Source organism: Apodemus sylvaticus, chromosome 1 (assembly GCF_947179515.1).
Source record: "Apodemus sylvaticus chromosome 1, mApoSyl1.1, whole genome shotgun sequence".
Taxonomy (NCBI): Eukaryota; Metazoa; Chordata; class Mammalia; order Rodentia; family Muridae; genus Apodemus; species Apodemus sylvaticus.
This window is the reverse complement of record NC_067472.1, coordinates 113178751-113189703: the sequence shown is the minus strand read 5'-3', so window position 1 is coordinate 113189703 and position 10953 is coordinate 113178751. Positions and strand designations below refer to the sequence as shown.

Sequence of the window (10953 nt, the reverse complement as noted above, 5' to 3'; positions counted from 1 at the left end):
TGTTATTCTAAAACTATTGTACCTGATGTGGCATTCTCAGAAAGAAGAAAGAAGCACAATCCCATCCAAACTTGACATTAACTCTCCATGTAAGCAGAGACCAATGGCACATGCTAAGGACGTCATAGAGACAAACGTCCTCAGTGACCAGTTTAAAGCATAAGACAAGGTTGACAAGGCAGCAAGTCAGTTTCCTTAACAAGCAAACAAAGTGGGGATGGTGGCTGCTAACAATGAGAAAGACCAGAGAGATATGCAAATTCTTTGTTATCTCTTTACTGCAGGGTGTTTGCTAATATCTCATCCCTTAAATTAGTGCTGGTCTTAATCACTTGCTTGACCCATAAAAATTAGTGAGTGACATCCTGAAGATTCCAGGACTAGAGAGAGACCTGGCAGATGCCCTAAGAGCCTCTCTGAGCAGCTTCTCTGGGTCATCTTTTTTTTTTTTCCCCTCTCGGTCATCTTATCGTCTTATATTCCCTTCTTAGAAGTCCTTTTAGATCAGAATGCCTGAGACATTAGCATGGGGTTGGTACAGGAGCTATCCTATGAATGATGCCAATTTGTCCTTTAGGTCAGCTGTTTTCAGTGTCTCAAAGACCAGATATTTCTCCTAGTCAAATTACTGATCTGTAACATTTCAAGCTATGATAATATGCCTATTGTTTTTAGCTGCGAAATTTTAGAATGACCTATTACATAATGATAGATGGGGAAAGTATTTTATAATTTGTGTGTGTGTGTGTGTGTGTGTGAACACTTGCTTGTGTGTGCGTGTGCGTGTATATGTGCCATGACATCTGTGTAGACATTATAAGACAACTTGCAAGAGCTGGTGTTTTCCTTTCATGATGTGAGTCTTAGGAATAGAAATCAGGTCCAGGCTTGGTGGTAAGAACCTGTTTTATGCCCGGAGCCATTGTCCGTGATCAACATTTTATATTTTAAGCCAGAAGTTGATATGTAGTGTTGGCAGAAGGTTTTCAAGGATGATATGGCGAGTGGTGAGAAACAAGCCGAAAGACACATTGGTGTGTGTGTAATATTTGTAAGGTAACATTGTATTATTATGATAATGATACCCTATAAATTGTGTGAGAAATTAAGTTGCTTTATCTGAGATTTCCCAACTAACCAGTGACAGGAAATTAGTTTGGGAAGAGAAAAAAGATGCATAATTATTTCTTTCATTATGAATGTGCATTCCTGACATCTCTGAGGACTAAGATTGTCCTGCAGGGAATATGATTAAAGTTAAAAAGAAGGAAAACAAAATAAGTAAGTCAGCTTTTGATCCTGCTGCTATATTTACCCACAAAAAGGAGGCAGCTCTCAGGTGGGCTTTTGTTCGAATAATGTCCTGAAATCCTTGTGTAAAAGAACAATATGAAATCTCAATTCTCCCAAACGGTTTGGGGTGAGTTCAGCTCTTGAGCCCCTGCGGGGCTTGGTTCCCAAGGAGACTAATCCTACTTGCCCAGCATTAGGCATCCCCAGGAGGAAAGAGTTTGGAGATCTGCAGAGCCCCTGGTGCAGGCGGGAGTTGAGTCCCTTTGCTCTATAGGAAGTGAAATGTATTGATGTCAAAGCCACTCAAGTGAATGTTCTCACTCAGGGGTGGGAGGAGGGGCTGAAGGGCCTGGCAGGAGTGAGCCTCTGGCTCGACTAAAACCAGTTTTATCTCAGATACGATTCTTCCACAATGAGGGCAGATGAAGCAAGAGAGGCCATGAGTCAGACTGGGTGCAGATGATGCAGCTGGGTAGGTGAACTCCTAAGAATCTCTTCTGGTGTCAGAAGTAAAATAATTCCAAGGAAAAGTTATTACTTATTTTCCACAAACATCACTGCTTTCACTTATGCATGCCTTTGTCTGGGCTGTTCTCTCAGAGAGATAGTACAAATTTGCTTGAAATATTCAGATGTATCATTTAAATCTTTGCTCTAATACTACCTTGTCTTTGTAAATGCCTTGTGTTATTTGGGCTGCCTTAATGGTCCTTTTTTGTCTTTGTTTTTTTTTTTTTTTAATTTTTAACTTTTACTATTTTTCTATTCTCTTTTACATCCAGATCACACCCCTCCCTCCTTTCTTCCTATTCCTACCCTTACAAATCCCTTCTCCCATTGCTCCCACCACTTCTACTCAGAGAAGTGGAAGGGGAGCTCCCCTTCTTGAGTACCACCCCACCCTGGGGCACCCTGTCCCACCAGGACTAGATATATCCTCTCCCACTGAAGTCCATCCATCCAGTCAAAGTAGAGGGGAAGGGGATCCAATGGTGGGGAACAGAGACCAAGACAACCCCCCACCCCCATTCCACTTTCAAACATCCGTAACAACTGTGCAGCTTAATGGTCCATTTATCCCATCAACTCTGGTACCTTTAATTTACTAAGGCCATATATTACAGTGACTTGTGTGTAATGTCTGCCTTTCAATTAGCAAAAGTGGAATCGATAGCTTTTTATCTCTGCATCCCCAGTATATGCACATCCATTTTTCTGCTTAATGAATAAATGGCTGGATGGGCATATATAGACATATAAGGGTCAGTTTTATGAATCATGAAGAGTTATAAATATTGTTTTTTTATACATATAGTTGTCATGTTATTTCTATTTTATAGGTCAGAGTCCACAGGAGAAGTTTTGTTCTGTCAGATAATAAAGGCAAAATTGGACTCCAGTTTTCTCTGGCTATAATATCAGCACTTTTTCCATTACAACCCACTGTTTTTTTGATTGTTTGTTTGTTTGTTTTGTTTTTTGGATTTTTTTTTTTTGAGACAGGGCTTCTCTGTATAGCCCTGGCTGTCCTGGAACTCACTCTGTAGACCAGGCTGGCCTTGAACTCAGAAATCTGCCTGCCTCTGCCTCCCAGAGTGCTGTGATTACAGGAGTGCACCACCACCACTCGACATAGTCCACTGTTCTTTTAAAGTTCATCTAACCCATAAGCACAGCTGCTTTCTTGTACTTGCAAATAGGCACTTGGTTGGGGACAAAGGACAAATGATGCAGGCATTATAGTTTGCTATGCTGTAATAGAATGGGCTGGGCATAAGGCAAGAACAAGGGTTTATTGGGCCACTATTTTATACCAGAGAAGGGGGTGAGATGGTCTCCCTTGTACTAAGAGAAAAATAAGACTTGCCAGTAACATTTGCCTACTGAGTAATATGTTTAACCTTCTCAAAGTCCTCGAGAATAGCTACGACTGTTCTCATTTCTTAGACTAGGAATGGAAAGGATACAGAAAATGAGCTGACTGGCCCAAGGACACTTCCAACTTCCAAAATAAATATTAATCAGCAAATTAGCTTTGATATGTAGAAGGTCAACTATCTAGAAATGAAAAGGGATTTTTATAGATGAATATTTGTAGTTTATTTATTTTAAATATGATTGTTAGAATTTCAAGTGTAGAAATCTTGTGTAGTTGGCCTCTGGCCGTTTCTAATTAAACTCTTGGAATCTCTATTGGACTCTGTGTGACTAAATGATACTGGGCATCTTTGAGCCTGAATGAAAGGTACATGATGATTGAGCCAACTTGAGTTAAAACAAATTTTGATTCAGCCCCATGTGTTTGAGTAAGGACCTATTCCCATGACTGAAATCAGACCTTTCTTCTTTGGTAGGGGTGCATGCTCCAATGTGGTTCTGTTATAGCTGCAGGAAAATGGGTCTTGAGAAGACTTTTAGAAGACGTGGTCTGTACCTCTTTAGTGATCTGCACCATGATAACTAAGAGAACTTTGTGTGTGCACAGGGCTTTTCTCTTGTGGCATCAGTTAATCCTCATGAACACTGTGATGGAGACGACATATCAAGGAGTGCAGCCATCTATCTCCACAGGTCTCTTCTTTAATAGTAAATGCTCTGTGTTCCCAGTGAGGTGGGCACCTGTGTATAAGATAAAAAAGCTAACCATAGCAGAGCATGGTAAGATGGCTTACCCAAAGCCATGTACCCAACAGAGCAGGGATTGCAGACTCAGGCTGCTTACTAGTAAGGCTTAAATTAAACCAGGACCAAGTTCGTTTCAGTGACCTTTCAGGATGGACCGTGTTGTTCATTTTCTCCGTCCCAAGAAGATTGAATGTCTGGCTAAAAGTGCCCCAGGAACTTGAAGGTGATCATTCAAATATAGCAGAACTGCGTCGAGGACAATCTACGCAGCTTCAGAACTAGGATGAGGAAAACCTAACAGGCCAGAGCTGTTCATACCTGGGGCTCTCTCCCATCAGGAACTGCCTCAGGGAGACTGACTTCTTTCTTATTTGACCTTTGGGTAAAGAGCTGACTTCGACTTAACTTTAAGCTAGTAGTAACTTCTATCAATCAAGCAGTAGAAGAAAGAACATCAGACTTAAGGGTCCTGGGCAAACTAATCAGAACTGTAGGATCAGAAGTAGAGTTTGAAGAAACATAATTTTTCTCCTGTATTCAGAAAGACAGGGCCAAGAAAATACAGATTAATCAGTGTGGGGATGGCATTCTTGTCCCACTGGGCTAGATATGGCTATAGCCAATCTTTGGAATTTCTGAGAAGTCTAGTTTCTTTTGTTGGATGGTAACAAAACACGTAGTTCACGAGGCTGTTGGACAGGATTAAATGACATATAGTATGGGCAATGACTGGTACAGGGCGAGCATAGGGGAGCTGGTAGATGGTGGACCTCACTACTTCCAGAACTGGAGTTAAAACCCAGATTTGTTAACTCACTTAGGGACAGTGTTCAGGGCCAGGGTGTGGTTTTACAGGTCCCAAGCTCCGGTTGGAACCCCTGGCGACTGAGGCCAGTCAAAACAAATGCCCCGGGCACAGGGAAAGGAAAGGGTTAAGGTCTGAGACCGCTCAGAAAACAAGAAAAGCCCAAGTTTCCCGCCCCCTTTCTACCCACCTCTAAAGCTAAGCTAAGTAAGCTCCTCCTCTCAGCTACTGGGGCGGTCGCCTTATGCTCCCTCCCTCCGCCTCTGGCTTACAAGATCTAATGAGCTCCCCCGGGAGGCTGAGCCGAGAACCTGGATCGGAGCGAGCGGACAGCGCCGCGCCTGGGCGGGAGTGGGCCGGGTGCGCACGGGCCGCGCTGCAGACGGCCGGGGAGCCGCGGCGATGGCGGTGCAGGCTGCGCTGCTCAGCTCGCACCCCTTCATACCCTTCGGTTTCGGAGGCTCCGCGGACGGGCTGGTGAACGCTTTCGGAAGTCTGGACAAGGGCTGCTGTTTCGAAGACGACGAGAGCGGGGCGTCTGCAGGAGCGCTGCTGTCGGGGTCCGAGGGCGGGGACGTGCGCGAGGCCACCCGCGACCTGCTCAGCTTCATAGACTCAGCGTCCAGCAACATCAAGCTGGCGCTGGACAAGCCAGGCAAGTCCAAGCGGAAAGTAAACCACCGCAAGTACCTGCAGAAGCAGATCAAACGCTGCAGTGGCCTCATGGGTACCGCATCTCCGAGACCGCCGTCTCCGAGCGCCGCAGACGCTCCAGCCAAACGACCGCCAGGAGCCTTGGGAGCCCCGACCGTCACGACCCCGGCACACTGTAAGGCCGCCCCGCGGAGGGAGGCGACCCAGGCTGCAGCTGCCGCCAGCCTGCAGAGCCGGAGCCTGGCTGCCCTTTTCGACTCTCTGCGCCACTTCCCTGGGGGCGCAGAGACCGCCGGCGGTGCGGAGGCAGTGTCTGTCCCGGGCCTCGGGGCAGCAAGCGCTGCGGGAGACGGGGCGGGCGCCGGGGTGAGCTCAGTGACCCCTGGCACCAAGAAGGTCCCGCTGCGTGCCCGAAACCTGCCCCCGTCCTTCTTCACTGAGCCATCCCGGGTGGGCTGCGGCAGCGGCGGCAGCGGCGGCGGCCCTTCGGGCCAGGGCGTGAGCTTGGGTGACCTGGAGAAAGGGGCGGAGGCCGTTGAGTTTTTTGAGTTGCTGGCGCCAGACTTCGGCAGTGGCAACGATTCCGGTGTCTTGCTGGCCGCGGACCCTCTCGATCCGTTCCCTGCCGGAGCCACGGTCCTACGGGGACCCCTGGAGTTGGAGTCTGGCCCCTTTGAGCAGCCGGCGATGGTGGGGAACCTACTATACCCCGAGCCCTGGAACACCCCGAGCTGTCCTCAAACCAAGAAGCCTCCTCTGGCTAGCGTTCGCGGCGGGGTGACCTTGAACGAGCCTGTGCGTCTCCTGTACCCCACAGCCTTGGACTCTCCGGGTGGGGAGGACGCACCAGCCTTGGCCTCTTTCAGTCCCTTCTTCCCAGATTGTGCGCTGCCGCCGCCCCATCAGGTGTCCTATGATTACAGCGCGGGCTACAGCCGCCCGGTTTATCCCAGCCTCTGGAGACCGGACGGGGTCTGGGAAGGGGCTTCTGGGGAGGAGGGAGCGCATCCAGACTGACTGCAAGGAACCTTTTCCTTCCCTTATGACTACTGTGGGCTGCGCGCCACCGTGGGTCTCTTCTGAATGGAGAGAACGATGGGAGAACGCAAGTGAAGACTAAATGGGATTAAAAAAAAAAACCCTCAGTCCATTTAATAAAGAACCTTCAGGAGAAGAGATGAAGAGGAGTTGGGGATTGTTTTAATCACAGCCTCAGATTTTCTTTTCTTTTCTTTCTAAGTGACTCATAGATTCTTACTTGGACAGACCAATTTAAAACTGCCCGAGACGGGATTTGGGTGGGGGAGATCAAGGGTCAAGAGTAAGACAGTGCTTTTGTAGCCACCTGTCTCATCTCAGTTCAGCCAAGGTCAGTGTGTTTAATGTCATTACCCTCTTCAAACAGCTCCCCGGTGTCCTCCCCGACTACATTATGAATTAAAGGCTATATTGAAAGAAATGGACCAGAGGTATGTGGTCATTGAGTTGAGTGTTTTCTTAGTGTTTTCACAGATTTCTCAGCTTTCATGGTGGACGCTGCGGGCCGGAGTTGGGTGCTGGCAAGGTCATGTCCCAGGCCTCCCTTCTTTCCATCTTTGCCTTTCTTGGTTTTTGCTTTTGGCGCGCGGGCTGGGGTGGGGCGGGAAGCCGACGATGCCATTACAGTTATTTTTCCACGATGTAGGATATTAAACCCAAGGCTTTAAACACACTAGAACCAGTTCTGAGTGTGACTCTGTTCTTTCCTTCTTAAGATTCCCCCTCCCCTACCAATCTCTGACTTTCTCATCTCTTTCCTCTATTACCCGTGCATAGCTTACCCCATTGCTCTAGCCTCTCCTCCCTGCTCTCTACCTTCTCCAAAGCTCTGAGTTAGGAGATAAAAAATGGCAAGTCCAGAGTCCCATTTCTTTCTTCCCCCTTTCCCCTTGACTAGCCATTTTTGGGAGATGGTAAGGAGACAGGCTATAACCTCTTTGATTTTAAGTTTCCTTATTATAACAGGATGACGTCGTTTCTCCGCTTCTCACTTTGTAGCTGTTTGGGTGACTCAGAAGTAAAATACACAAAATGTCTCAAACTGTTGCCCTGCTTGGACCTGCAGGGGTATATGTCTCTTCTTAAGCATATAAATGGCCTTGGCGTGAAAACTGTGCTATGAACACATGTTATTCTCATTTTGTTTGTTTGTTTGTTTGTTTGGGGCGTTATGGTAGCTGTACAACTTTATCATCTTGTTTCAGCCACACCCCTGTATCCCAAAGCCTTGCTCCCCAGCCCCTACATCCCTGATCTTCCTTACTCCTTGGACCTCACCATGATAGGGAATAGTGGAAGGTATAATGTTTCCAAAGGAGATTTTTCCATTCTCTTTATAACCTGAATGGAGTCTTGGAGGAGGAAAGCCAGAGAAAAAGTTGAACCAGTAGTGAATGTGGCTGAGAGACTGCATAGCGCCATCAGGATGATTGAGGGTCAGAGTTGAAGAAAGTCCCCATGGGAAGTGAGCAGCTGGAAGCAAGAACCACAGGTGAGAAAGCCAGAAGAGATGGCATTCAGAAACGGAGTGGGGGTGTCTGTAGCCTTGATTGCTGCTCCTGTGTATGGCAGTCCAAACAGAGTGTCTGAATATCTACATGGAGAAAGAAAATAAATCAGTGTGGTTGCAAGGAGATGGAAAAAGTGTCTGTGAAAACTGAAAGCACTGCTGTAGATTTTGGGAAAGAATTTTGAGGGGGGCAAGGGGAGAGAAACGTATGAAGCAAAGGTAGGCATGGCTTCACACGCTATCACCAGATACTTTTCTTCTGAGCAAAACTGGCGTAGAAACCATGAAAAGAATTTTGCAACTCTAGAAACCTGGCAGCTAGTTGAATTTCTTCACAGTGGTAAAAAGTGATTAATTTCATTGTGCTAATGGCACATTACCCAGCAGCCACTTAATTTATGTTGGTTTATTGCGACAATAATCCAGGATAGAATTTCACAGTCAGACATTCACACTGTGACTGTTCATAGGGTTTACTGTCAATGCAGTGTTTCTTAATTTTCTTCTTCCAGCTTACCTACTTTAGTAACAAGAAGATCTCTCTGGCCAGTACCTTGTTTGTTATGCCTGCTGTTCATGAGAGGACTACCAACATGTTTCTATGTGCCAGGCGCTGAGCAAAGCACCCATTTACTGCTCTTTCTGGGGGTGGGGTGGCGGCAGTTGCCAGTTGCTCCTTTGAAAGCTGAGGCTCAGACAGGCAAAACAACCCCAACTTATTGAAAGCAAGTGGTGAGTCCAAATCTCAGAGTACTGGGACATCAAGAATTGTCTGTCATTTGTGAGGTTTGGCTAAGATTTGCATTCATGGGTTCACAATGCCAGGAGCAGAGGTTCCTGCCTCTTAGTGCTGTTGAAATTTTGGGTACCACAGTTCTTTACTTTGCAGACTGTCCTGTGCATGGTTGAAAGTTCAGCAACCTGCCCAGACTTGTCCATTAGATGCCAGTGTTACTCTGCTGGTTGTGATAATAAAATCTATCCTTGTTGTCACCTGTGTCCTAAGAGGCGAAATTAGCACTAGCTGAAAATTATGTTAGACAAATATAAACTCAGTGCCTATGGGGTACCTAGCATTTTCACTTGAAACTTATTTATTTATTATTCCTATTTTACATATATCATATTTAATTTTAATAGAGGTCTGAATTTAGGTGTTATTTTCCTTATTATTATTATTGGTAAATAATAAAAAAACCCAGTTAACTTAGCTATAACTTGTTACTGTTTATTTACCATCCACAGTCCATTTACTGTATTGAATTATGGTTTTCTCATTGGCAAACTGGAGAACAATGTGTAACAGAGGATTATTGTGACAATTTGTCATGTTTATAAAAGCCTGCCAACAGGAAGAGAACAGTATTTGGTAGCCTAGGCTTCATATTATGTGAAACCATCTTGTTATTCAGGCTTCTGTATACTGGATGCTGACATAGCACACCACCCCCGCCTCCATTTCTCCATCTCTTATTCCTCTTTCTCCCGTGTTCCCTTCTAATCTGACTTTATCTGAATCTGACTTTGTCACCCACTGTAGTACAGTAAGTGGTGCTCTAGTGTTCCTGCCAAAACTGGACATGTGTCCTTTCAGTCATTTCAAATGTCTATCTCATCTCTTGCGTAGCCACAGAAATATTCATAAAGAATTATTTTTAAGTGCAATGATAGATATTTCTCAATATCAGGAGTACAATGTAGTTGTAAATGTATGGCTGGACAAGCTTGGGGCACTATGTGCAGAACACATATTCTTCATTGTCTCTTCAGCTGGTCATTCATCATTCTAGGAATGAGTTTTAAGTGTCATCCAGCAATTTTACAATGTCCCAACTCTTGGCCATCTTTATTCAAGCTACCACATACCTTTCATCACACTACTGGGTCCTAACAAGATAGAGACCCTTTGTTATATCTCTCCCTTTCCCATGACATTTTCAATTTCTCTCTGCAGTTATTAAGACTTCATCCGACCCTTGTGGTCCAGGATCCTGCCTGCCTCTGCTTCATGAGAAAAGCTTGTTTCATTCATTATTTGTATTCTGTATCACTAACCTTGCTATTACCTCATTTCCCCTCACATTCTGGAACTAAGTCTGTAGCATAAGTTAGAAAATTATGAGAGGGAGGAGGGATAGTTGAGTGGAAAAAACTCAACTTTCAACCATGTCCCTCTAAGTGCCAGTCTATCATCTTCATTTGAGTCAAGTCTCTTGGGGAGGAGCCTACACTGGTTGCCACTACCTCACTGGTGATTTCAACGTTTACTATTTTGAATCCAGAGTGATCAACATTCTAGTTTTGTGGAGATGTGCTGGTTTAAGACTGCAAGTTACACATACCGAGAAATCCCTAAATCCATAGCACTCTCTGCCTGTCACTCCCCAAGAATGTTCCCACTGAGGCCTAGCCAGAGTCCAGTCTTTTTGCCTTCTATTCTACCTCTGAGTAGAGGGGTTCCATTTTCCTACACATGTGGTTGTGGGACCCCATTTCCCTTTGTTCGCCCATGTGCCCTTGCCTTCTCTCCTCACTGGAGCTCCTTAGTGTTCTCCAGAGCTCTTCTGTCTGCCCTTTGCTTTTTTACACTCCTTGCATTTTTCCTGGAACATGGTGGCATTCCAACTACTGCCATGTATTTTATATGTTCTGATGAATAGCACTCTGACCCAGCCCTGTACTTGTAGCATTCCCTTCCATGTTAGACAGTTACCGACATACTCTCCAGACAGAATGTCCTGGGGGCCCCTTAGCTCCTCAGGCTCTATGCTTGAGGTTGAATGAATGCCCACACTGACTAGTCACCGTCAACAACCCTACTTCCTGTAGCCTCTCCCATCCATCCAAATCACTACTAAGGCCTACTATGTTAATATAAATAATTTTGTCCACGATTTGACATCATGCTCAATATACCTATATCACATAAACAAACATAAACATGTTTATATATTCTCATACTTAAGAACTGAAGCGTTATTAGGTCATTGCCTATACTAAGATGCATTTCTCTATTTCAGCAAATGAT

General features: G+C 45.4%; 1 protein-coding gene across 1 annotated transcript; it reads left to right on the top strand.

Annotated features, from left to right (window-relative positions):
* The first annotated feature begins 5019 nt into the window (after positions 1 to 5019).
* Positions 5020 to 6816, top strand: Fam181b (family with sequence similarity 181 member B). The gene has a single exon (XM_052177540.1). The coding sequence runs from the start codon at positions 5126 to 5128 to the stop codon at positions 6392 to 6394; it is 1269 nt and encodes a 422-aa protein (XP_052033500.1). The 5' UTR covers positions 5020 to 5125; the 3' UTR covers positions 6395 to 6816.
* The last annotated feature ends 4137 nt before the right edge of the window (positions 6817 to 10953 follow it).